At 39.8% G+C, this 27,865-nt stretch overlaps 2 protein-coding genes across 11 annotated transcripts in view; one reads left to right on the top strand and one right to left on the bottom strand.

The window, feature by feature from the left end:
* Nucleotides 1-27,865, top strand: part of LOC6033013 (ankyrin repeat domain-containing protein 12) — a 103,287-nt gene that overhangs the window by 70,282 nt on the left and 5,140 nt on the right. For 6 of the 8 annotated variants that reach the window (XM_038255365.1, XM_038255372.1, XM_038255360.1 and 3 more), the window contains 5 exons: nucleotides 11,912-12,170; nucleotides 12,284-12,596; nucleotides 12,658-15,540; nucleotides 23,990-24,269; nucleotides 27,315-27,320. In XM_038255365.1, the coding sequence (XP_038111293.1) occupies nucleotides 11,912-12,170; nucleotides 12,284-12,596; nucleotides 12,658-15,540; nucleotides 23,990-24,269; nucleotides 27,315-27,320 (3,741 nt within the window). The remainder of the gene's footprint in view (nucleotides 1-11,911; nucleotides 12,171-12,283; nucleotides 12,597-12,657; nucleotides 15,541-23,989; nucleotides 24,270-27,314; nucleotides 27,321-27,865) is intronic. The other 2 variants (XM_038255379.1, XR_005277411.1) reach the window with 2 other exon arrangements.
* Nucleotides 18,041-23,518, bottom strand: LOC119767245. Of its 3 annotated transcripts, none has more exons than XM_038255417.1 (3): nucleotides 21,221-23,518; nucleotides 20,965-21,160; nucleotides 18,041-18,725 (listed from the first exon to the last, which is right to left on the bottom strand). In XM_038255417.1, coding segments are annotated over exons 1-3 (1,575 nt in total). In that variant the 5' UTR covers nucleotides 22,599-23,518; the 3' UTR covers nucleotides 18,041-18,724. The 3 variants fall into 3 exon arrangements, with proteins under 3 accessions (XP_038111345.1, XP_038111341.1, XP_038111332.1); XM_038255413.1 differs by having other exon boundaries at nucleotides 20,965-22,920; nucleotides 23,101-23,518; XM_038255404.1 differs by having other exon boundaries at nucleotides 20,965-23,518.

Below are 27,865 nucleotides of genomic sequence, written 5' to 3'. Positions count from 1 at the left end.
AGATAAAAGTTGGCCGTTTCGTTGCTCGAGAGTGACAGGAAAAGTTAGAAGTTTCACGATTGAATGGCAAAAACTCGTTTTTTTTAAATTCCGTCGTGAAACTACTTACTTTTCCTGTCATTCTTGAACGACGAAACAGCCTACTTTTCTGTACCAAAAAAAAAAACGGAATGAAATAGTAACCCTTTGCAAAACAAATGCGGAAAAGTTCTACTTTTCAGCACTGTAATGGATGCTGAAAAGTTGAACTTTTCAACACTCGTTTGGAAAAGTTAACCTTTCAACATTTTTTTGATTTAAACGATTCATTGACTGAATGAATGGGCATTGTCCTATAATTCTGTTCAAAGGGTACTTTCCGAATTGCAAAAAACGTTTTATGGAACTCGTAGCAAAACTTGATTTTTTCATCACTAGTCGTATTTATTCAGCTCGATGAACCTCGTTGGATAAATACACGACTCGTGCTGAAAAAATCTTCTTTTTGTAACTTGTTGCATAAACTACTATTTAGATATTCTAAATTATACTCAATTTCAGAAAATTGTATGGAATTATTTCTTCATTTCAATTCATTTTTTCTGAGATTTGAGATAAGACGAACAAACAGCTTAAAAAATAGATATTTTTTCATAAACTACAACTTCAGCAAACTTTTGTTTGAAACATTTAATTGCTTATACTCATGATAATAAGTTTTTTACTGAAACATGTGTTTTCTATTCCTACTGTAAGATTTAATTTGTAGCATATTACAGTACATCAACTTGTAGAAAATATTCTAAAAAAATATGACACAAACTTGTTTAATGGCTTCTTTTTTCATATTTCAAAGCAATACACAATAGTAGTTTATGCCACAAGTTGCAAAAACAAGATTTTTTCAGCGCGAGTCATACGTTTATCCAACGAGGTTCACCGAGTTGGATAAATATGACAAGTGCTGAAATGATCAACTTTTGCAACGAGTTCCATACAACATTTTTTGCATTTCCGGAAAACACCCTTTGAGTGGAATTATAAGTCAAATGTTCATGTATTTTGACGATAAGCCGTTTAAAACAAAATAATGTTGAAAAGTGTTACTTTCCGAAACAAGTGCTGAAAAGTTCAACTTTTCAGCACCCATTTCAGTGCTGGCATCCTGTCCTTTTCAGCATTTATTTTGAAAAGTGTTGCTATTCGATTCTGTTATTTTTGGTACAGAAAAGTAGGCTATTTCGTCGTTCAAGAATGACAGGAAAAGTGAGTAGTTTCACGACGGAATTGCAAAAAAATAATATTCATGCCATTTGCGTGATCAGAGGACTTTTGTTAATTTGATTTGGTTAACCGCGGTGGATTTTCTTGAAATAATTTGAACTGTCAAAAATCCACCAAAGCATATACCACATTGATCGCACAAAAATCTGTGGTAGAAAAGTATCCACCGGTAGATGCTTTGGTGGATTTTTGACAGTTCGAATTATTTCAAGAAAATCCACCGCGGTTAACCAAATCAAATTAACAAAAGCCCTCAGATAAAAATATGCAAAAAAAAAAAATAGAAAAAAAAAATAATTTAAATATAATTTTCAAAAAATCAATTCATGCGACTCTCGTTTGAATTTTCAGCACCTCTAGTCATCTCTTCTTTTCACAACAACAGAAAAAAGCTGTGCGTGCGTAGGCGTTCATAATTTAGCTGGAATCGAATTGAACAAAATGCAAAAGCTTGGGACATCCTCGGTGGTCTCACAGGCTCGTTTTTTTTTTGCTCTGAGGTGAATCTTGCTTTTTGTAGCAGTCTGTTGAGGCGATTCCCTCGATGTCAACAGCTTCGTGGAACCAATCAAAACGATTCGCGAATAGAGCTGAAATAGCACGTTTTTCGAGGGATGAAAAGGTGACACAATACCTATGCTGATTTGATCACCTATATTTTGCTTGATACCTCTCAATTGATACATGATTTCGCTATCATTTTGACGAAAATTTTGGGAACTTTGCAAAGAATTATGATTTGTTGTAGAGTTTCGAGTTTGTTGTAATTCCATCGCGCACCTCTTGAAGGGTCCTCAAATTTTGCTCCAGCATATGCCAACATTTACCTTTCCTTCTTTAACCACAATCTCGAAAATCCCTGCAGCTGCAGCAGGAATGCACCACCCGGTGGGATCACCGAGATCAGGATGCAGATCTTCACCGTTGACATCGTCGTCTTCAGGCAAGAGAAGAGTTGTCTGCTTCTGCTGGATGAAATTGAGACACGTGTTTGTGCCTTGGCATGTCGAGATTTTATCCCCCTTCAGGAGCACGAAATTGAGCTATATCTTCGTCAGTTTTTCCTCGCTTGGGATCCGGGGACGTGAAATTGGAAGACATTTTTTTTTTGAGGAACTGGTGGAGAGGGTACTTAATGCAAATACCTTTAGATTTACTTTCGTTTTGCACCATTAAAAGTTCAATCTCTGCTCCGATTGTGTAATGTGAGTGTGTATAGTGTGTATTTGTGTACATCAGAGTGAGGATAAGTTTCTCTCTTGGAAACGATTTTCCCTTTCGTTCTTATCAGCTCCGCTATAGCACTTTCATCAGTTTTCTCGATAAGAGTTCTTCTGCAGATTACGGCTTATCTGCAATTGGCCAAATGGCTTCGATGATAAGTGTGATGAAAATTTCCTTGTAAAGCTTTGTTTGTTTTCTCTCTAGTTGGAATGTTTTCCCGTGGAACTAATGGAATTCGATTCCATCTAGCAATTCTTCCGTTCTGGTTCAATAAATTACTGCTTAATTGTCGATTTAAAGTATTTTTTCTCAGACACCATCGTGGTTCACATCGAGAGTTTTTCCAAGAAATAACGATTGTATGGTTTCGGAAAAGCTTCCCAATTCATTGCTCCGAGCTGAGTCACGATATCGATACGTTAAAGGCGTGGTGTGCAATTTATTGCCATCAATTGATTTCCTTCGATTAGCTGGCAGATGGCAAGTTCACACGCGATACTGTGATGGGGCAAGGTCACACGAACCATCTGGTGTTGAAACAGTGTATTTTTTTCTGAATCTGAATGGCAAAAGCGTGACTAAAGTAGTTCAACTGTCTGCCGATTTATGTATTGACAGGATGCCTTTGTGGAAAACAGACAATGAGACGTCGCTTGTGTGCTATCTTTTAACACGTCTGCTGTTAAAATATAGATCGTGTCACAAGATGGAATGGAAGTTTTGGTGTAGGAAGAGGTTTGCATTTGCCTTAACAAAAATTTTGATTTATAAACATAAGGACTTTGCTTGTAATCATCACGAGTTATCCCGATTCAACGGAAACAAGTTTTGAAAAATTTACTTTTTGCGTTTCTCTTTGTTTGAATAACAAATCCTGTTAAAATGAAAAAAGTGTTATTATTTTATCCTGAACTTCAACTACAAGAAGAAAAAATAATAACAGTTTCTGATAAAATAACAAGATTTGGTATTGAAGTGATATTATATTGATAATGTTTAATAACACACTAGTAAGAGGAAATGTTATACATTTCATAAACGCTCCTAATAACAAGATTTGTAATTCGTTTGGTATTCTGACTTAGAAATAAAATTACCATGAATCGCACAAATGGAAAAGTTTCTAAGTGTCCACTACACAATCTGTTATTATTTTTTTCTTTTGTTAAATATGTTTAGATCTTTGGGATAATAACAATTTCTTCGGATTTATTATTTTAGCCAAGAAATGGGGTCCTTAAGCTAAAATTATTCTGAAAGGTTGAAATTTTGATATTTGTTTTTTTTTTTAATTATTTGATAGACCCCCTAAGGGACTTTGCTAAAATTGGCTAGAACTATGGAATAATTTTTACCAATTTCGTCGGGGTCAAAATTTTGGCCATAAAATGGTGTCCTTAAGCTAAAATTATTCTAAAAAGTTGAAATTTTGAAAATTGATTTTTTTAATAATTTGATATAGGCCCTAAGGGACTTTGTTAAAACCCAGTTAACTCAATCCAAATTTTGAAACGGAATCTAATTAGAATCGTATACAAAATCTGTTTCAAACGCAACAACCGGTTCCGTGTTCGAACCGGTTGTTGCGTTTGAAACGGAATTTGTGTACGATTCTAATTAGATTCCGTTTCAGAATTCGGATTGTTTTGACTGGGATTTGGCTAGAACTATGGGATAATTTTGACCAATTTCGTCGGGGTCAATATTTTGCCCATGAAATGGAATCCTTAAACTTAAATTATTTTTAAAAGTTGAAATTTTGATAGTTGGTTTTTTAAATTATTAGATATACCCCCTAAGGGACTTTGCTAAAATTTGCTAGAACTATGGGATAATTTTGACCAATTTCGTCGGGGTAATTTTTTGGCAATTAAATGGGGTGCTCAAGCTCAAATTATTTTAAAAAGTTGAAATTTTGAAAGTTGATTTTTTAAATATTTTTTTGTTATGGAGACATACCAGTTCAATCACAATTTTCGTTATTATGCTACTTCATATCTCCGCACAAAATAACAAATCTTGTTATTCCTTCATGATTCCTTCTCTGTTATTGGTTTGTTATTGCAATAACAACATAACAACAGTTTAAGTTATTCTTCGAACAAATTTTTGTTATTTTAACAACAATTCCGATCATCCCAGTAACATATTTCGATCTTCTCACAATATCAAAAACTGACCTTCCCAAGTTATTCCCGTTTGCTCGGGCTGCCCCTATTTGCGAGGAAGGCATCAATCACTAAGGTAGTGTTGAATTTTCAAAATTGAAGAAATGTATTTTATCAGTTGATCCTTTTTATTTCAATTTATCTTGATATTCTTATTTTAGAAATCCATCTCCAATACACTCCAAAACTAATCTCGTTCCAAAAAGTTAAGCACCAAATTTGATTCCTTCCCCGTGACTGAAGCAGGGCTCACTCCTTTGCTTCTTCAAACTCATCAAAGCGCCCGTTTATTCATCGTTAATCATCTGAAGCGCTTTTGCTCGTACTCGTCCTCTATCATTCTATCCATTTGGCCGTTCCAATCTCGAAAGGATGGTCTCAAGCGCTCGGTCCTTGCCTCGAAAACACTTTTCCTCCTACCACCTACTTTTTCATCGAGGCGCAAAAAAACAGCCTGATATTTCGAGTTGAATTCTTCAATTTCATTTCCTGGGAGCAACAAAAAAAAAACGAGCCGGCAGCATTTGAACTAGAAATTGAACCGATTTCTCGCGTTGCGAGTCTTCCGATGATACTCTGGCTAGATGGAGCCCAATGGGAGGATGTTTTTGCACCCCTAAAGTGCTGATGCCACACACATACACATACGAAACGCACAGACACATGAGCACAAGTGCACAGCAAATCGGTTAGGCGTAACTTTTGCCAGTTTGTGCAAATTGGAACGGATTGAATTGGGTTTTTTTTTTTGCTCGACCAGCTGAACCAGCCTAGGCATTGCTGCAAACCTATCCACCAATCGATCTGGGAACACTGGAAAGGTCAAATTGTCACGTTAAAATAGAAAATAAGGAAAATCAAATTAAAACTAAAATTAACAGAAAACATATCGAAACAATAAAATTCATAAATTTCATTTCGACAAAATGTCAACCAAAGAATTTCAGTGTCAAGCAAGGATCAACCATTTCCGCGATTGGCCACAAATTTGGTACCCTTGGGTGGGAGGCATGCCGGTGTTGCCATCAAAACCGGGGAGGAAAACAAGCAAATATGGATCGTGGAAGTCACACCCGGGTCATTGCGGTGTAGCCGGGCTTCAAGGCCTGCACTCGCACTGATAGCTGGTCGGTGGACAACCACACCGGTTAGTAATGCGATACTAGGTTAAGGGGGGCGTCCGTAAACCACGTAATCAATTTGAAACCAAAGCCGGGACGAGAGGAGAAAAATACATCAAATCGAATCTTATGATAAATTACAAGCTACGTGATCTACGGTCGATCTCTTTTGAGCGGGGTCGTTTAGAAGTGGTTTCCGGATTAGTGTTTGGAGGACCACGGCAGGCTCGGGTGGCCGGCTTTGCAGTTAGTGACCGGAAATTGATCGCAATCCACTGGCTGGATGGATTTAGTCACGGGGAGGGAAACATTTTATATGTGGTTTTAGGATTGCAGAGGTTTGGTGAATTTTAATAGATTGATCAAAGATAAGTAAAAATTTAAATAGAAATAATGTTATGCCGATTTTTATTGCAGTTTTTTTTTTTTTCAAATTGATTTGGCTCAATCCAGCCGTTACGAAACTGACTGCTGAAGAAGATGAGCAGTTCTCTCAGGTTTCGGTCATTCGATTTTTTTGGTATTTTTAAATCCAACTGAAACTTTTTTGGTGCCTTCGGTATGCCCAAAGAAGCCATTTTGCATCATTAGTTTGTCCATATAATTTTCCATACAAATTTGGCAGCTGGCCATACAAAAATGATGTATGAAAATTCAAAAATCTGTATCTTTTGAGGGAATTTTTTGATCGATTTGGTGTCTTCGGAAAAGTTGAAGGTATGGACTACAATGAAAAAAAAATGATACACGGGAAAAAAAATTTGGGGATTTTTGATTTAACTTTTTGTCACTAAAACTTGATTTGCAAAAAAACACTATTTTTAATTTTTTTTATTTTTTGATATGTTTTAGAGGACATCAAATGCCAACTTTTGAGAAATTTCCAGATTTTGCAAAAAATCTTTGAGCGAGTTATGAATTTTTGAATCAATACTGATTTTTTCAAAAAATCGAAAAATTGGTCGCAAAAATTTTTTAACTTCATTTTTCGATGTAAAATCAATTTGCAATCGAAAAGTACTTCAGTGAAATTTTTTTTTAAAGTGCACCGTTTTCAAGTTAAATCCATTTTTAGGTGACTTTTTTGAAAGTAGTCGCAATTTTTCATTTTTTAAAATAAGTGCATATGTTTGCCCACCTTTGAAAAAAATATTTTTGAAAAGCTGAGAAAATTCTCTATATTTTGCTTTTTTGAACTTTGTTGATACGACCCTTAGTTGCTGAGATATTGCCATGCAAAGGTTTAAAAACAGGAAAATTGATGTTTTCTAAGTCCCAACCGAACAACACATCATTTTCTAATGTCGATATCTCAGCAACTTATGGTCCAATTTTCAATGTTAAAATATGGAACAATCGTGAAATTTTTCGATCTTTTCGAAAAAAATATTTTCAAATTTTTTAAACCAAGACTAACATTTTAAAAGGGTCAAACATTCAATATTACGCCCTTTTAATATGTTATTCTTGGCTTAAAAATTTCGAAAAAAAATTTTCGAAGAGATCGGAAAATTTCAAGACTGTTTCATATTTTAACATTGAAAATTGGACCATTAGTTGCTGAGATATCGACATTAGAAAATGATGTATTGTTTGGGTGGGACTTCGAAAACATCAATTTTCCTGTTTTTAAACCTTTGCATGGCAATATCTCAGCAACTAAGGGTCGTATCAACAAAGTTCAAAAATGCAAAATATAGAGAATTTTCTCAGCTTTTCAAAAATATTTTTTTCAAAGGTGGGCAAACATGTGCACTAATTTAAAAAAAAATGAAAAATTGCGACTATTTTCAAAAAAGTCACCTAAAAATGGATTTAACTTGAAAACGGTGCTCTTTATCAAAATTTCACTTATGTACTTTTCGATTGCAAATTTGATTTTACATCGTAAATTGAAGTTGAAAATTTTTTGCGACAAATTTTTCGATGTTTTGAAAAAATCAGTATTGATTCAAAAATTCATAACTCGCTCAAAGATTTTTTGCACAATCTGGAAATTTCTGAAAAGTTGGCATTTGATGTCCTCTAAAACATATAAAAAAAATAAAAAAAAAATAGTGTTTTTTGCAAATCAAGTTTTAGTGACAAAAAGTTAAATAAAAAATTGTCAAAAATTTTTTTACCGTGTATCATTTTTTTTTTTCAGTGTACCTACAATTTTGCCGAAGACACCAAATTGTTAAAAAAATCTTTCAAAAGATACAAATTTTTGAATTTTCATACATCATTTTTGAATGTAAATAAAAGTAAATCTTTCCCAGTTCCTGAGAGGAACACCCTTGAAGAGTATCGGGGCCGACATTTACAAAGCGGATTCAGTGGCAGTTTCATTCTCAACTTAATGTTAACATGTTAAGGTTAATGTTAACATTCCATAGGTCGCCTCCCTAAGGTGTCATTTTTGTATGGCCAGCTGCCAAATTTGTATGGAAAATTATATGGACAAACTATGATGCAAAATGGCTTCTTTGGGCATACCGAAGGCACCAAAAAAGTTTCAGTCGGATTAAAAAATACAAAAATTAAAATTTAAGTAAAAAGACAAATTTCGTAGAGAATTGTGGTCCCCTGTTAATTTAACTAACAAAGACAAAATAGAGCATTTAAAAAGTGAGCAAAAGCCCTCTTCTATTCAATCAATCCATCAAAACATCAAATATCGATTAAATTTACCATTGCAATTAATTAATGAAAAAATAGTGATTAAAATACGCTTTATGAACTTTTGAAACCCTGAAATTTCATTGATCATCACCGAAGAATTAAATATTTGATTCTAAGAATTGATCAGTCCTAAAATAAAGCTACGTCATTTGTGGTGGGACCTTATGCCAGCTTTTTGAATCAAAAATCAATAAAAATTAAAAAACAAAATCAAGCAGTAATTCCTAACAGTGCAACCCGTAATCAGTGTGTCAAGTGGAGTCTGACTTCCGTGAAAAGTCACAACCAAAGGCAAAGCAAAGGATTTCCACATGGTTGATTCGTTTGAACTTCATAAGGCGCGGTTCGGGGGCAAGGCAGGGCAGAAACATGTATGCACTTTCCACACCATGCATGTGCAGACTGCTTTCAAAGGATTTCACGGCCTTCATGGAATTCAGAATGTTACAGCTGTCGCCGCTATGGCCGTGTAGTCGATGTCAATGCTACGGAACCGGGTGAGATCCGGAGCGAGGACGTCCTTTAGCGTGAATTTAAGCTTGAAATTACGTGTGTTTTGATTTAATTGTTTGATAACTTTGAAAAGCTATTAGTAAATTTTGGATTTTCAATAAAAATATATATATATATCTGAATTTAAAACTTGGGACACTTTAACGATTACAACATCATTCCAGATTTCATTTGGCGGCACAGTTCGGTCAAATGGAGGGTGTTTTGATTTTCCTGTTTTTCACCACCAACATGGGATTTGGTATAACGTTTGCTCTCTTGCTGCGAGGAAATTTTCAACCGCGACAGGATGTGGTAATGGCTGTGACACCAGCTCAAAAACAACCATCCAGCTGGACTGAGGATTTTAGCTTTGAAATAAATTTATAATTTCAAACTTTTTTTTAATGTGTTTCTGAGTTTTTTTGGAGAAATACGAAAGAATCAATAATAAATAGGAATTATTATAACATAAAAATGAGTGAGTTAAAAAAAAATTGATAACCTTTTTTTTGGGACAGATAAAAAAAAGTTTATCCTTTGTTTCTTTTTTGATCATTTGGATCAATCGTTAAGTATTTGGCTAAACTAAAACGGAGGTCACCCTAGCCAGTCTTAACGAAACTCACAACACATACGAACTGTACCGTTCACACCATTCGACATGTTCCCTTGGCAGCGGAACGGTTGCCACCGGAAACTCCATGAACGTCCAGGCGGCGTTTGTGCAAACAAACAAACAAACCCGCGAAATAACCATCCCACGGGTCCCCCACAGACCGTTATTATGAAGAAAAAATTTCCACCCAAACCAATGATTGGACATGGTTTCTGGGACCATTTTGCACCTCTGGGCCAAGTTTCAAAATATTTGCCGGCAGAAATTTCGAATACGGTCAGTTTTAGTATTTTTAGTTGAAATTAAGGGGAAATCGCATGTAAAATGCGTAGGAAAAGTTCAAAGTTTCAATGTTTTAACTCTTAAACGTTACTGGTCATGGTTTTTAATTGTACTTACATGTAGCAGAATGATATAAAACGATTTATGGAACTGACTTAGCCGGATTAAGCCTTAGTTAAGTGACTTAAGTACAATATTTACAAGTTTATATCAAAATATTTTTTAAAAACTCCTACATTAGGCAATTTTAAGTCTATGAAGACTAGATTGCATAAAAATAATTAAAATGGGGTGACTTTGAGCCAAGGGGTGACAATGTACAAAAGATTGTTTTGATAAGCATTAAGTTTATGTCAATATTTGTTTGTAGACTGCTTGATTTGGTCTATTTATGCTCCCAAACCTAAAAGTAATTTGATGATATTGTTTCGCAGATCGCAAATTAATATATTTTAAAAGGCCTATTGATTTTTAATCATCTATTAGTGACAAATTTAAAAATGATGCGCACATGTTCCAGTTCTGAATCGATACGTTCTGAATACAATAAAAGGAAAAACAATTATGTGACGTGGCAAGTTTGTAGCATTGCATTAATAATTATATTTTTTTTTTAATTTCAGCTATCATTTAGCTCAAACATTTTTGTTGCCCTGTGTAATGATTATAATTAGCAAAAGTTTAATGGCACAACTTCCCACAGGATTAATATTTCAAACCAATTATGATTTTGCAAAATTGCAGTTAATCATCATAAAAACTGTAATTTATAATTGATTAATGTATTGTTCATACAGTTTCATCATCGTTGAAATTCATCAAAACATATTATTGATCAGCAATTACTTTTACTGATAATATATTCAGTAAAACAAAACCTACTTCTGTCTCATGTGAAAACACAACCACTCATCCACTATTTTAACAAGCCTGGCATATCTTAAGAAAATGTGAAAATAGTATAGTCTAATATGTATAGGTTATTGAACTTATAAATATTTACATATGAAGGACGATGTAAGTTTTCAATGTAGTTTGGGTCTTAAAACTCTTGTTCCAACAATAAGGCTAAAAATCCTTTGTAGATTTTTTTTCGTTCATATTCAACTTTCTATGGAATTTTCAAAATTGTGGGAGAGGACAACAATATTTGCAACGAGTATTTAATCCTTACAATTCAAGCTTATCGAGCTTGTTGTTAAGCTATTTAATAGACACCACACCGTCTTTTCGGACTGAATTTACTAACTAACGGGACAAACACAGAACACCCAGAGGAGATGGGCGGGAATCGAACCCGGGCCCCTTAGCACACATGAGGAATCGGCAGCCGAAGCCGCTAACCACCGCGCCACGGGGTCCTCATTTAGTTATTAAACAAACGTAAAATTTGGTACATTGTCACCCCTTGGCTCAAAGTCACCCCATTTTAATTATTTTTATGCAATCTAGTCTCCATAGACTTAAAATTGCCTAATGTAGGAGTTTTTAAAAAATAATTTGATATAAACTTGTAAATATTGTACTTAAGTCACTTAACTAAGGCTTAATCCGGCTAAGTCAGTTCCATAAATCGTTTTATATCATTCTGCTACATATAAGTACAATTAAAAACCATGACCAGTAACGTTTAAGAGTTAAAACATTGAAACTTTGAACTTTTCCTACGCATTTTACATGCGATTTCCCCTTAATTTCAACTAAAAATACTAAAACTGACCGTATTCGAAATTTCTGCCGGCAAATATTTTGAAACTTGGCCCAGAGGTGCAAAATGGTCCCAGAAACCATGTCCAATCATTGGTTTGGGTGGAAATTTTTTCTTCATAATAACGGTCTGTGGGGGACCCGTGCATCCACAACTCGATAAACATCGCGCCAAAGTGGTACCGTTTTAACAAACTTCAATCAGTTTTGGTCAATTTAATCGGTAAAAACACTATTGATACTCGATTAAGCAGTAAAAATTTCGTTACTTGCCCACCCGAAAGCTCGGATAAGTCGTTAAATTTCTCCATATTGCTGTGAAACGTGAGTTACGAACCTAACCTCGCATTTGTTTCATTCTCAATCCGCAGCCCGACGCGGTCCACCGGCGGGACCGTAACAACCGGGGGGCGCTCCACTACGCGACCAGTTCACGGGACATTGTGGCCGCGGCCAGCGTCGCGATGGTGGCCCCCGAGCTGATCGAGTCGGCCGACGAGGACGGCTTCACGCCGCTCCATCTGGCCGTCATCCAGGGCAACCTGCAGCTGGTCAATCTGCTGCTAGCGAACGGAGCCGACGTGAACGCCCTGGACAACGAGGGACACTCGGTGGTGCACTGGGCTACCGGTAGGTTCCAAGTAACGGCTCGTAATGTTTAATCGATATTCATCAATGTTTTTTTTCCTGTGTTTCTGTTTTGCTCCTTTGGAATTCCATCGACAACAATAACCTTTCCGCAGTATGTGGTGAAGTGGAAGCCCTGCGGTCGGTTCTGAACGCCGGTGCGGACGTGTCTACGCCGGACATCAACGGGGGCAGTCCGCTGCACTATGCGGCACAGATGTGCGGAGCAAACTACGAAGGAAAAACGGCTCGCGCTTCAGCCAAACTGGCGCTGGAAATTCTAAACACGCTGCTAGCCCATCCGGACACTTCGGTCGAAGTGGAAGACAAGGACGGGCGGCAGCCACTGCTGTGGGCGTCCTCAGCCGGTTCTGCCAAGGCTGTGCTGGCTTTAATCAAAGCCGGTGCGCACGTCGAGAGTGCGGACAAGTGAGTTGCAGACAGATCGTTCTAGTAGCCTTATAAACTAATGTTTGTAATTTTGTTGTAGGGACGGATTGACAGCCCTGCACTGTGCGGCTTCGCGGGGTCACACAGAATGTATCGATACGTTGATCAACCTGTGCGGGGCTCACACGGACCAAATCGATTCTAACGGCTGTACGGCGTTGCATTATTCGGTGACCTTGGGTCATGCGGACGCGACTTCGTTGCTTCTGAAGCTCGATGCCGATCCGAATCGGCAGGATCGTAAAGGTCGCACCCCCGCGCACTGTGGTTGTGCCAAGGGCCAGATGGAGACGGTCAAGATACTGCACATGAAGAAGGGTAACCTGTGGCTGCGGAACGCCAAAGGGGACTTTCCGGTACACGATGCAGCAAGCTCTGGGCGGAGACAGCTGGTGCAGTGGCTGCTGCAGATGAAACCGAAGCACATCAACACGCCCAGCAATGACGGAAGGACGCTGCTGCATACGGCCGCTGGCCACGACAACGTGGACATGTGTAAGCTTCTGCTGGAACTCGGCGCCGAGATCAACAACCTGTACCGGCCAAATTCGAAAAGTGCTCCCCTTACACCGCTGGATTATGCCCTGGCCAAAGGTTTCCGCTCGACCGCCAAGTTCCTCCAGATGCAAGGCGGTCTTCCGGCAAACAAGCTACGCCTGTCCAGCCGACAGCAGAAGATCCTTCCCGATATCGACAAGGTCGAGCCACTCAAGCTTACGGAAAAGGAGGAACTGATCGACCTCAAAACATCCAAGCGCTACATCGTGTACATGAACTCCAACACGGACTCGGACAGTCAGGCTGCCGAAGACGATCGGTCCCACCGGAAGAGTCGCCACAAGCGGAAAGGAAGCCACCGAGCTCGGCGAACTAGCAGCTGCAGCGATACCGTCTACCTGTTCAAGGAGGGAGCGGCCGACATCAGTCGCTCCCGAAGTAACGTAGAGTTAAACCGAAGTCACCACCACCATCACCACAGCAAGGGACGACGCAGCAGCTCGTCATCATCCGCTACAAGCGAATCGTCCTCCGAAGATTGCTGCCGACACACGCGGAGAAAGCACCGATGCTACCGAAAGTGTTCCTCGTCCAAAAGTTCCCGATCGAAAGACCGCTCGTCGCATCGCCGGGAGGAATCCAAAGAGGCAAAAGAACTCAAAGAGTACGAGTTTATGTACGCGGAAAAACGCGAAGCCGGTCCACGGAAGCCCGGCGAACGCTGTGGGAGGATAGTGCTTAAGCAGGTGCACAGCGGTTCATCGGAGAACGACTCGATGGGAGAGTCCGGACGCGGTGGAACGCTCAAACTGAACAAGAACGGGAAGCCATCTTCACTGTTGACGGTACCGTCGGAGATGCTGGGTGGTTCCGGAGGCAACGGAGACGGTCTGGAGGAACAATCACTGCCCAAAACACCACCGCGAGCGGAGTTCAACATTAGGAAAGAGTCTGACACCAAATCGGACGGAAAATCATCCGAATCGTCCGGTGGAAAGAAGTTGCACAAAAAAGGCAAAAACGGGAAGAAGTTAAAAAAAGATGGTAAAACAACGGGGAAAAAGACAGACTCACCGAGTGAGGAGGAACAGAAAGCCGGAACGATGCAGGGTGAAAAAGTGGTAACGGAAGCACAGGTACATCCAACGCCGGAAGTGATGGCCAAGTCGACGGAGGATGATGGAGCAGCGACGGATGCAACGTATACGGTCGATCAGAAAACCAAGTCGGATTTTGAAGGTTTGAGCGAAACGGAAACTAGTGCAGCGAAGGGCGTCGCAAAGATGAAGAGCAAAGCAGGGCCGGAGACGATAGCGGAAGCAAAAGACGAATCCGTACAGGAGGTTCCGGTGGTCCCTTTAGAAGTGCACGAGGAGGTGGCACCTCCAAAAAAGGACCGACCAAAGCTAAAGTCAAGCAAAGACAGCAAATCAAGCAAATCCAAGTCTGACTCGTCGGAGAAGGAGATGCCAAAGCTCAAGTTGAAGCCGAAAGAGAAGGAAGTGCCCCCACCAGCGCCTCCTCCATCACCACCACCACCTCCTCCACCACCACCGGAACCGGAACCAGAACCCGTACAAGAGCCAGAACCTGTCGTCGAGCAACCACCAGTCGCCGAGCCAGAACCGGAACCCATTGAGGAGAAACCTCCCGAGCCGGAGCCAACGCCGGATGAAGCAATTGTCCCACAAGAACCCGAACCCATCGTTGTCATCGAGCCAGAGCCGGAACCTCCAGCGGCCGAGGAATCGCCAACGGAGGAGAAAAGTTCGGAGGCCGAAGAGTCACCGTCAAAGTCCAGCGAGGAAGCTACGGTACCCGGCACCGAAGAGGAAACGACGACGCAGACTGAACACGAGGTGCCCTCGACTCCGGCACCGACGCCAGCGGAGGAATCGCCCAAAAAGGTCAGCTTCGACAAGGAGCAGCGACCCAAACTGAAACGATCCACCGAATCGCTTATGGAGCAGGTCGAGGAGGAGGAAGTGCGCACGGAAGACGATGCTGTGGTTCCACTGGCGGTGGCGGCCGCGGTTGATCAAGAGAAAGTCGACATGACGAGAAGCTTCTTTGTGAGTTTGGACGAGGGCGGGGAGGGAGCTGGTGGAAGCAGTTCGGGTGATTTGGAAGAAAAGAAAAAGCGAAAGTTGAAGAAGAAGAGTCGTTCGAAGGAGGGTGACGACGATGCGCAAAACAGCAAAGATCAGGACTCGGGGTTTGAACCGAGCCCGCAATCTTTGCGAAGCAAGTCGACCGTGTTTGATCGGCCGACCAGTACAGCTGTGCTGTCCAAGAGGCCACCGGCATTTACGATGCTCGAGGAAGGCCGGGCGGCCAGTTCCCGGCCCGATGGGCGCAAACCAGGTGACAAGAATGCCGTCAACATGACCACCGTCCAGCAGTCTATCCAGCGGAACATTCGCAGGTAGGTGAACGAAGGGATTTATTTTATTCTATTAGTAGCTACTCTAAGCACTTTGAACTCCCTTCAAATAATACCCTGTAAACCCTAGGATTCCCCGTTGAGTTCAAAATCATCCCACTCTCTCTTGTTTACATTCCCATTCTAATCAACCAACAATCGATCGAACAGACTCTGAAGTGGAACCACCCGTGTTATTGTTTCAGATAAAAAAAGCATTGCAAACAGAGCAGAGCTTTCTCTCTTTCTCTATGTCAAACTCTCTCTTTCTCATCCCGTTCAGCTTCCACACACATACTTCCGATTCCTAAACAGTCAAACAGCAACAAACAGTTTGTTTCAAAATTTACGAACCATTGCTCCATGCTTGATCCAACTCGCGCACAAAACCCAAACTCGCGCTTCCATAAATTCCGTAACCGAGTTCCCATAACCTCAAAAGCTGTGTTGTGTAGCAACGCACAGACACAAACACATAGCGATATAAATTGAACCCGTTCCGGCTTATCCGGTTGCGTGTGACGGAAACAAGCAGATCAGCTCTGCGAGCAACAAAACAAATCATCTGTCAACGTACGTTAGAGGAAGAGAAAAAAAAAGTGCAAAACGAAAAGACACAAGAAACTTGTACTGCTAGTGGTCCATAATGCACGTGTTTATGTGAAACTGTTTCCGGTAGCGTTTTGCAGCGTAGACGTGTTTGTGTGTGTTGTAGTGGTAGCCATTTGTTCTGGTGTTATGTAGTAGTGCTCAAAGCAAAAAACCACACGAGTAATTTATGTGTAGTTTGTGGAAAAAAGAAGAAGAAAATCGAATCGATCTTACGAGAACTCCCAGCATGACCGAGATGGAGATAACAAAAATGGAAAACAATTCGGCATGAAAAATGTGCAGCACGCAGAAATGTTTGGCAAACTCTACCACTGCCAGACGTGTGTGTGTGTGTGAGTTGAAAATAAGAGTTCCAAGAAAGAAAACCTTGTACTTCCGGTACAGAGTGTGGGACTATTTTTTTCGCCAATATTCAACTTTTGCTATGCAAAAAGTCTTTCGAACGAAACTGGATGCACGGAAGAGATGGTAAAAACAAACTAGGATAATTAGAAATTTCACACTTTTCAAATACAGTTTGATCTTTTCCGTGCATCTATCAAAGAACTTAACACCAAAAACGTCCAACAGGGAAAGACGAGAAACCCACCGAGTTAGTTAGCACACGTTAGAAAACCCATAAAATAAGAAAAAGTAGCCCGATCCACGACCACGTTTGTGTTTGTAGAAAAATAAAGACGCCTCAGAAAAGCGTGTAGAAGAAAAAGTAGAGTGCAAAATTAAGAAGTGAAAAATCGTGCAACATATTAGCGCTACGTGCACCGAATTTCAAACCCAAAATCGTCGACGTTCAAAAAGTGGAACCAATTTGTGCGAACCCCTCATGCCACCCCACATCTTCCTACCCCGTTGCAACCAAATTGGCAAACCCGTCAAGGAACCATCCACAAACCTCACCGAAAACCCCAATCCAATCAAACCGGCCAGCAACACGCGCTCTGACAGATAGACATCTCGCAATCGGCATCCGTCGTCCCGTGAAAAAGTTCCACGCGAGAACCGAACTCCTCACAACATCCTCACAAGAACCGTTCCATTCTCCCGGGTTTGTTCGGGCAGTTCTTTGCGAAAAATTTGCTTTTAATATTGTTTTACTTAAAATTTTAGTGAAAAGATTTTTTTTTAAACTCTATCATCCCGGTACGAAAATCGAACACACGAACTTTGGATTGGAACCAATCCCTTACCGATCAGTTTTTCCAGTGAGTAGATTTAAATACTCTTTGAAGAAATCTGACTTTGCCGAGCCAGACAGGAATTGAACCCATCACCTTCCGCTTGCATTATTGATGATTGGCAATGAACAACCCCCTTTTAATGTCTACCGTCAAAAGATGTCACAAAATGGTCCAAGATTCGTTATTAGTACACTCAAACCGCGATGGTTTGACACCAACTGTTGTCACACGAACGGGGTCACTTTCTAGTTTGACACCCCTTTTACACGGAGTTCACATATACTTCCAAACGTTTTTTTTTTTTGATAGTGTGCGTGAGCGCCGTGTAGAAAGTGACAGTTCGTCACTTTTTAGTTTGACTTTTTTGTGTAACTTTTTAGTTTGACTTTACCAACCAACGGGGTGCATACTAAAAAAGTGTCAAACGAAAAAGTGACCAACCACCGGTGGATCAGTGTACATTAAAGTGTTTCAAAGCAAATAAATTATTGTACGGTCAGTCGTTTGAAAATTCTTTCGACTCAATGATTGGTGAACTAGACGGCGGGTCTGAACTAGACGGCGGGCTTTAAAATGTCAAAAACCTTTCTTCCTTCACTTCGCCATCACCATCCTTTAATATACTTACTCACTCGCGTAAACTTCTTATAAATTTAAATAGGAATTAGGGAATAGTTTTAAGACTCGGATTTAGGATTAAGTTAAATATCAAATTATACTGTCTCCGTACTCGCTGACGGCTAGATTCGAATGAATCTTTTATTAAATAAAAATGCCTTTTTATACATGCACGATTTCGCACGATCGTTCCCGATCTCACTCGATCGTTGCGAGTTCATCCCGATCATATTCAATCGGTTTTACCGAACACGGTTAATAATTATTGATAATTTTATCTGGACACTACAAGATCTTCCCTCTTAAGCAAATTCATTCTAATTTGTATTTGATTTCATATTTATCGAGAATATAAACTTAATTTCATTTCACTGCTTATATACTACACTGTTAACAATATCAGAAAGAAATATAATTTCAAATTCACTTTAATTCAGCGCAAAAATGTATTTTTCATGATGATTGGTTCGACTGTGCATTTCTTAGAACTTGCACCTGAACGCAAAGGTAGATCTGTTAATTGTGTCCCTGCTGATTCTCCAATCTGGCCCTCGACCTCGTTCTAACAGGACTGCGGGATTCGTTGTCAACCTTTCTCTGCTTACGATACACCGCGTAATCCCTCGAATGCCCGAGTAATCCTCCATCGTCATCGATTGAGGAGAAGTTGCGTTTGTAACTGTTGGCCGCAAAACACATCTTCACGGACCCACGTTTGGGAACGTGCAACGCCTTCAGCTGATGTCTGTGCGCCGTAGCCACGTGTCGGCCAATTTGAATCTGGAAGACGTTTTTAGACACTTTTTTAATAAACTGTGCTTCAACCCACTTTGGGAAGGTATCGTGACTATTTTTATACAACAGCTTATCCCCTGCCTCAATTTTATCCAATTCATTTGGAGGATCAAGTTTTTCAGTGTCAACGACACATCGTTGTGCTGGAGGTTCAGCCAGATTGTGTTTGTAAGTTTTAGTTGGATTAATCAAATCTAACAAGGTCTTTGGTGTATATTTGAAAACTCTTTCAGAAGGAAACAAACCTTCAGAGTTTAAGGAACCATTTCTATAGTTAATTAGAAACAGATTAAGCTTTTCATCCATCTCAAGAGATTTCGTTTTGTTATCAATTAAAAATTTCTTTAGCACATCTTTGACAACTCTCACCATTCTTTCAGCCTGGCCGTTGCTGGCAGGATTGTACGGCGGGCTTTTAAGAACTTTTATGCCTTGTTGTTCCAAAAACCAATAAATTCCGTGGAATTAAAGGTGGGCCACCGTCTGTAACAATTACATCCGGTAAACCAAAGCGTGTAAACATTGCCGCAAATTTCTTGTTAACAAGTCTTGCATTAGTGCCAAAACGCATCCATTCAACTTCCAACCATTTAGTATTGCTGTCAACAATCAATAAGAAAGTATTTCCTTGGAAGAAGAAGAAATCTGCATGCAAACGACTGAACGGTCTTGTGGTAGGAATCCAGGACCCCGAAGCTTCCGGTTTCCTCACAACTTCCATCTGAGAGCAAGATTCACAACTTTTAACAAAGTCTTCAATGTCTGAATTTAAGCCTGGCCAGTAAACTGTCCTTCTGGCTAACTTCTTCATTTTCACCATTCCTCCATGATTCAGGTGTAATAATTGTAAAATCTTTTCTCTCAAACTGCTTGGAATTACCGCTCGATCTTCTAACAGCAAAACACCATCAATTACTTCCAACTTTTCCCTCTGCGAAGAAAAATCTCTGAACTGATTTGGTATAGTTTTTGGCCAACCGATTGTGACAAAATTCAAAATTTCTTTCAAGAACTTATCGTTCTCTGTTTCTTTAGAAACAAGCGTAAAATCAATTGGAAATTCATTTGTGTAGTTCAGGCTGTTGATGTACTCCTGATCCAAACTAGTAGGCACTTTCTGGTCCAGGGGAAAACGGCTGCAAAAATCTGCGTTCGCCATTTTTGAACCAGGTCGATACTCAATCTCAAAGTCATATATGGACAACTCCAAAATATAACGTTGGATTCTGGTTACAAAAGAGAATTTTGCCTTCTTTTCCAAATATGCCAATAAGGGGTTTGTGATCAGTGAATACTTTAAAATTTTGACCAAATAAGAACTTATGGAACTTTTTGATAACACATACCAAAGCCAAAGCTTCTAAATGCAAAATTGGATAACGTTTCTGCGCAGAGTTCAATGAAAAAGATGTGAAGCAAACGGGTTTCTCTGCTCCATTCATCATTTGTGCCAAAACTCCTCCTAAACCATAAGAAGAAGCGTCAGTCACAACTACTAATGGTTTTCTAGGATCATAATAAGTTAGAAGTTTAGCGTTTAGTAGGCAATTTTACTTTCATTGAAAGCTTCGTCACAGTTTTTTGACCACTCAAACTTGACATTTTTCTGTAAAAGATTGTACAGATGTCGCAATTTTTCTGATAAATTTGGCACAAATTTGTTATAGTAGTTTATTAGTCCCAAATACGCTTTGAGTTCAGTCACGTTCTGTGGAACTTTTGCTTTGGCAATTGTAGAAATTTTCTCAGGTGAGGGTAAAATACCTTTGTCAGAAATAATATGACCAAGATATGGCAAAGATGTCACAAAGAACTTACACTTCTTAAAATTTACAGAAATATTAGCATCGGAGAGTCTTTCCAAGACTTGCTCCAACTTGTCCAAACATTCTTCATAAGTTCTTCCAGCAATAAGAACATCGTCAAGATAACAACACACTCTTTCTAATCCTCTCAGGATCTGGTCCATAATTTGTTGAAATTCTGATGCACTTGGACTTGCACCCTGGGGAAGGCGATTGTAGGTGTATAAACCTTTAGGTGTGTTAATTACAACAAATTTCCTTGAACGTTGCGACAACTCTAACTGAGTGTAAGCGCCCGTCAAGTCCAAAGAACAAAATATTTGTGAATCAGCCAATGAAGCAAACACATCTTGAGCAAGGGGTAGAGGATAAGTGTTGGGAATCAGTATTTTATTTAAAGAAACTTTGCAATCTATTACCATGCGTAAATCCCCATCCTTTTTACAATCGCAATAACTGGCGAAGCCCACTCGCTCGCCTTGATTGGTGTGATCACTCCCTGTCGCTCCAACATGTCTAAATGCTCATTGAATTTGTCTTTGATCTTGTACGGAACTTGATACGCCTTCTTGAAAATTGGTTGTTCTGATTTAAAGGTCAGATCAGCTTGGTACCCTGTAATTGGTTCAGTAAAGTCTTTAGAGAACACTTTGTTGTATTTCAGTTTAAGATTACCTAAAACTGTGTCAGTTGATTTGTAATCCAAATTTCCAATGATATTTGCCGGTAAAAACTGAGTTTTCCAGCCAGGATAGAACATGTCAAGCCAATCTCTGCCTAAAAGTGGTGTAAAGTTCTTCAAACACCTCAAAACAACCAAATTTCCGGTCTCGGTTCGCTTATTCAACCCAATTTCAACAGAAATCTGTCCAAGCACCTCCAAACCCGAACCATTAACCACAACCAAGCGTTTATTGCAAGATTTAAGAGGAATTTCATTGAAATATTGCTCGTACAAATGTTGACTAATAACAGCAACTGCTGACCCTGTGTCAACTTCCATTTCCAAAAATTTGTCATGAACTCGAACATCCACTAAACACGGCTCACTTAAGGTCTTCTTATCCCCAATTTTCATGCACTGCATCTCACTTTCATCATCCTCAGAGTTGTTGATTCTGATTCTGTTGAATTTGTCAAAAACCGGTTTAGTTTCAGGAGTATCCTCTTCAACAAAATTCACCCTTTTAACTTGTTTACCCGCAAGCAAATCACAAAAACGCTTAATATGTCCCTTTCTTTTGCAATAATTACAAATTGCATTGTTGTAGTAATTTTGTTCACGGCTGTGGCTGCGATCGTAGCTGTGATTACGATTGTGAGATCTGCGATCGTAATCTCGCCTCTCACGACTCACTTCTCGGCCTCTGCGATCCATGTCACGTCCTCTGCGCTCATGACCACGATCACGACTCCTGCTGCGTGAACGATATCTCCCCGAACAAGAATTAACTTTTGGTCCCAATCGCTGATGAACAGCCAGAACGCTAGCAGTAGCACCAACATTTTCCACACGATTTTCACCCATTTGTTGAGCCCGTTTTTCAGCCCTCTCCGTGTTGATTACCATCTTCTCAACCTGCGCCAAACTTAAATCTTCTTCTTCTAGCAGTTTATGTTGCAAACGTTTGTCTTTAATGCCCATAACAAGTTTGTCGCGAAGAGCCTCATCTTTAAATGCATTGAAGTTGCAATCTTCAGCGAGAAGTTTTACTGAGAGTACAAAATTCTCAGAACTTTCATTAAGAAGTTGAAAACGGTTGTAAAAATCAAATCGATACATCATGGCTGGCACAGCTTTATCAAACCTGCCTTTCAGCTGCTTAACAACTTCCTTAAATTCAAGTTTTTCAACTTCTTGCTTAGGAAAAATCAATTTAATTTCATCAAAAACGTCCTCGCCACTCACAGAGATAAACCACGACAACTTATCTGCATCGCAAGCCACCTTGTTGAGTTTGCACATTACTTCAAATCGCTCAACATAATTGGCAAAAGACTTGCTTCGATGGTAATGATCGATAGAACCGATCATGCCGGGAACAGACGACATCTTGGGGCGAAAAAAAAAATCAAGTTTTCTACTTACAGTAACCGCAGGAGTGTGACCGTAGCTTTGGCTGAACTCTTGGGTTAATGCTGCTGATGACACGTGTCCGCGGGGTCGGTTGGTGCTTCTCGCCGACCGTGAGCAAATCGTCTGGCCTCGCCGCCCTGATTCCTCACTCACGCCTCACTTGTCAAATCTCACGATCTGGATTAGCGATTCTCACCGCGTCAAGCCTGCTCACCGCCGGATTACCGCGATCTCACGCCGCGAACAAAAGGATGATCCCGAGGATGATCGGCTTGGGACGGCTGGTGCGTGTGTGCGGCTGTGAATAGAACAAAAGATTTGTTATAAAATGGAGTCTGCTAATCACGTGATCGGTATGAAGAGATGGGTTTTCACAAAAATTTCAATATGCGCTTAATCGAGGAATCTCCGTGCAATAGCTGTTTAAGATCACTAACTACAGACTATCTACGGTTCTCGCAGGTCACTTAATACTCACGTCTGTTCACTCTGGACTAATTAGATCCGTTTGAACCTCTCCGCCTTAAATCTGCAACCACAAATTGTGTTAAACCAAAAATCACTGCACGACGCGTTCCGCGTTTTCAACGTTTTCACTCGTCGCCACTTTTAATATACTTACTCACTCGCGTAAACTTCTTATAAATTTAAATAGGAATTAGGGAATAGTTTTAAGACTCGGATTTAGGATTAAGTTAAATATCAAATTATACTGTCTCCGTACTCGCTGACGGCTAGATTCGAATGAATCTTTTATTAAATAAAAATGCCTTTTTATACATGCACGATTTCGCACGATCGTTCCCGATCTCACTCGATCGTTGCGAGTTCATCCCGATCATATTCAATCGGTTTTACCGAACACGGTTAATAATTATTGATAATTTTATCTGGACACTACACATCCAACTGCAGGATTGTTGACAAACAAACATAGTATGTCGTCACATAATGATGGCATCAAGATGGCAACTTTTTTCAAAATAAACAATTGTGCAGGGATTTTCAAACAATTATTCATGAAATGATTTTGCGAAGAACTGCTCGCCCACACCTCACACAAACTCCATCACCTTGTCCATTTCTTTTTGTGTCTGTGATTTCAGTGTGAGTGTTCGTGTGCCTCTCTTCTTTACATTTTCTTTCCCCAACTTGCGTTTGCTGTGACCTCCTAAAATGACTTTGGATCTCTACTCAGTCGTTTGATTTTTTTAATTCTTTCTGTGCAACCCCTACCACCCACCAATTGCATCTTTATAATTCCCTCTGATTTCTCCTCCTGTCACACACTCGAAAAAAAATATGTCTTTTTCTGTCCCCCTCCCGCCCCTTCCCAACTCCGTCCGCGAAACCTCGAAACGTTCCAGATATTACATGGAAAGAAAAATCTTCCAACACTTGCTCGAGCTGAAAAGCCTGCAGATCCGGTCGACCAAGATCAACGAGAGTGTGCTGGTGAAGCGGGCCGTCGACGACTACCACCGGTCGACGATCGAGCTGGGCTACGAGACGGGGTCGACCCTGAAGCGGTACCCGTACTCGGAGTACTCGTTCAAGAACTTCGAGCTGTTCCTGTACGACACGCTGAAGACGCTGCAGAAGCGCGAGACCTACAACTTCCAGAACATCTCCGAGGTGTACGACGAGGTGAGTGTGGTGTCGCCGTAGTGTTCGGCTGGACTCTTGCTTTGGTCTGAGTGTGTGTGTGATTTGGGCGTATGTGTGGGTTAGGGTGGTTTCAGCTTGCTCAGTTTTCCTTCAGTTACAGGCCACTAATATTCTTGCTGGTATCTCACTTTTGCGTAGGGATGCTTGAGATGATTGCATAGCATTTACACCCGAACTTTACATTTTTATTTATTGGCCGGGAAATCTCTTAGAATTCAATTCCTTTCGATTGTACACCCTGAACTGGACATCGGCATACGAGAGGATAAAGAGCACGATTCGGTAGTAAAATGGTACTGTGTGCGGACTGAGAGGATAAATCCCGAAATTACCGAGAGTACTTTACTCATGGGTTCATCTTCAAAAAAAGTTCATCTATCAAAAAAAAAATACCGGTACCGAGACTCGAACCCAAGACCTTCGGCATATTGAATCGTGCCTTTGCCGTATGGGCCACCAAGGTTCGGTGACTAAGTGGCGGTCATTTGTCTATATAAGCCACTCAATAGAATGAACTGTTCCAATGAACGAATGAACACGCCAGAGGACTATACTGCGCATGTTCGCATAAATGTCCCATATGCAAAAACAGCGAGCCGAGAAAAACGCATATGAAGTTTGTCCCATACATAAGGCTACGTGTTAAGTTTTCGTAAAAAAAACTGGATTTCCACCTGATTTCTAGAACAAAGTACTGGATGTTATAGGCTTTTCTGAAAGAGCACACGATTTTGAACCAAACTGCATCATTAACTCAAAAACGTTGAAAATGCATATGGGACATTTATGCGATCATGGGCAGTATACTCTCGCAAAATAGCACTTTCCTCACGTTTCTTTTCGTGAGGACTATCCCCTCGTTCTTTAACTTTGGGTGTAGCTTATTCAGGGATCCCAAATCTATCATACCTTGAATAAGCCGAAGCGCTTACTGACATCAACTCCAAAAATGTTGAGTTGTGTAATGGAAGGAAAATTTACCCAGTTTAAACCACTCTACACTGAAACCTCGATGGTTTGACACAAATGGAGCACTCCCATTTGAGCAGTTTTTACTTTTTTCTACAATGTGTGTAACAAACGAAAAAGTTACCCACCGGAGGTTGAGTGTAGTATGAATGAATAGGAATTCCAAGACTACGGAGGAATTGCGAATAATTCAAAGGAATGAATGAGTTTTCAAATATTTTTGAGGAAGTTGAATCTCCCCACAATTGGAGGTTGAGGTCAGTCTTCTATAATGTGATGACGCTACCATGTTTTAATAAGTAAAAAAGCTTGTTTTTTTTTTACATTTTTCGCTAAAAGTTAAAATTTCTAGGAGAAAATAACAACATAGAAAAAATATGTTGCATAATTATTGACATACATTTTGTTTGGTTGTGTTCCACAAGAAAATAAGACTTAAATTTTCAAACTTAAAGTACCATGCTACTCCATAGAAATGATTTTCCAGTACATTTTGCTGGAGACGCATGGTAGATCAGTTCTAATACCGAAATCTGATAACTTTTTTCCAGAAAATCAAATTTTATAATTTTGTGGATACACAGTAAAACATTGCTTAAATTTGGAAGATGTTCTTTTGGAAGGTTAAATATTACTCTTTAATGCTGTAATTTTACCACAATTGAGACTGCAAAAGTTTTTTTCCTGACATAAAAGATGTACCTCTTCTCAGATTTAATATTATCATGATTTTTCACTGTGTTTCAAACAACAATTTAAACATTGTTTTCAATAAACGAAAAAGCATAAAATTGATATATTTGCTTATACAAATCTAGCTAACAATCAAGGGCAGTCCCTACAAATTCTTTCCCAACTCAACTCGTAATTGAATGTGTCACTTCACGACTGTTCTATTAACTCGTGTTGGACTTTCGTCGTCTTGTGTGTGTGTTTGCTGAATGTCTGTGTGCTCGCTCGCTGAACGTATGTGTACATTTCTATTTTGTTTCTCAATTGTGTGTTTGTCTACTACTGAACAACTGGCGGTGTACGTGAGCTTGTTTTGTTTTACTACATAATACTAACGACTCCAAGTCGCACACGGACCGACCAACTTGGGACGAAGACTTATAGAGACATGAGAAAAAAACTAAAGCAACAAAACATCTCATACAAAAGAATTCTTTTCATGACGAGAACTCAATTGCCCTGATTAAAGCATACTACTGCACGTGTTTTAAAGCTTGTTTACCGATTTGCTTGACTACCCGACTCCGCGTAATTTCATCGACCTCCCCGTTGAGAAGTGCAGTAAAAGCTTTAATGAAAACACTTTTACTGCTCAATCAGTTTCGATGTTGCGACACGAGAGCGCGCTAATTTCCAGTTTTGCATCTCCCGAGTTTAACGATGGCAGCCTGACGTGCCATTGTGACTTTTGCAGCAGTACTGATTATAAAATCCAGATCTGTCACGCAAGACGCGATACTTTGGAGTTTAATTCAAATCCAGCTTGATGGGTGCTCTTGCTCTCTTTGTGCGATGACGAAATTAGGGCATTATGGCATCAAGCTATAAAGATTAATTTGAGTCAACGCACAGATAGATTGACGTTCAGTGACAGTACTTGACAGACGGTGACATGTATTGACAGTTGACAGATTTTATTGATTTTTTACTGACCTAACTTGAATTTACACTCAACTTCAACTATTATTATCTCACATTTATAGCGAAACCTAAACACTGAAGTGTGATTCTGCAAATGTCACCCATGTGACAGTTGGTGACATTTTTCGACAAAACTGACAATTTGACGTACCCTCAAACCCAGCGCTCATTCTCTGCCGTTCCATGTTCCATTTCTCACCGATCGTTTCTCTCTTTCTTTACATTCTAATCGTGTCCTGCGTGTGTCGCCAACCTGCCAACATGTCACAAATTATCAAAAACCAAAAAAAAATACTGCACTCTTAATCCACGTGTCATCCACCATATTCCCTCCCTACCTTTCGCCCTCTCTATCTCGCCCACACTGTCTCTTTCGTGCGCGCATCGGTTGCGCTCTGTCAGCAAGAGGTATGCATGACAGATGAGGTACCATCTATTCTAAGCCACACAAACACACATCACTCCTTCTATCTCTTTCTCTCTTTCCATCACTCCGTTTCACTGACTCACTCTAATGCACTCACTGCACTTTTCACAGTATTTTGTCTTTTGATGTTTTCAATTTTACCGTACTCAAGTAAACTCACAAACACAAAGTCATGAAAATCGGTAAAAAAATAAAATAAATACTTTTTCTGATTGTCTGTGGCCAACGTTCGTTTTCTTGCCGTTTTTTTTTTGTTTTTTTGCTAAGAAAACTGGATTCAAAGACCAGTTTCCTCACATGAGCAGCACTTGTAGGGGTAATTTATACTCGACAATGTTAGTGGGGATATGAATGCTAGATCGTCGTAAATATGCTTCTTGAAGAAGAACCCATCAGAGAGGAAATATATCACGGACTGAGAGTAAGACAGTTCAGTGAACAAACTGGAAGATTTTTTGCACGAGATGGTTGAAAACTTTTTACTCCTGAAAAATTTTTCAAAAAAGTTTCCTCCTAAAAAAAATGT

This window comes from Culex quinquefasciatus, chromosome 1, assembly GCF_015732765.1.
Source record: "Culex quinquefasciatus strain JHB chromosome 1, VPISU_Cqui_1.0_pri_paternal, whole genome shotgun sequence".
Lineage (NCBI taxonomy): Eukaryota > Metazoa > Arthropoda > Insecta > Diptera > Culicidae > Culex > Culex quinquefasciatus.
This window is presented reverse-complemented; position numbering and strand designations above follow the sequence as displayed.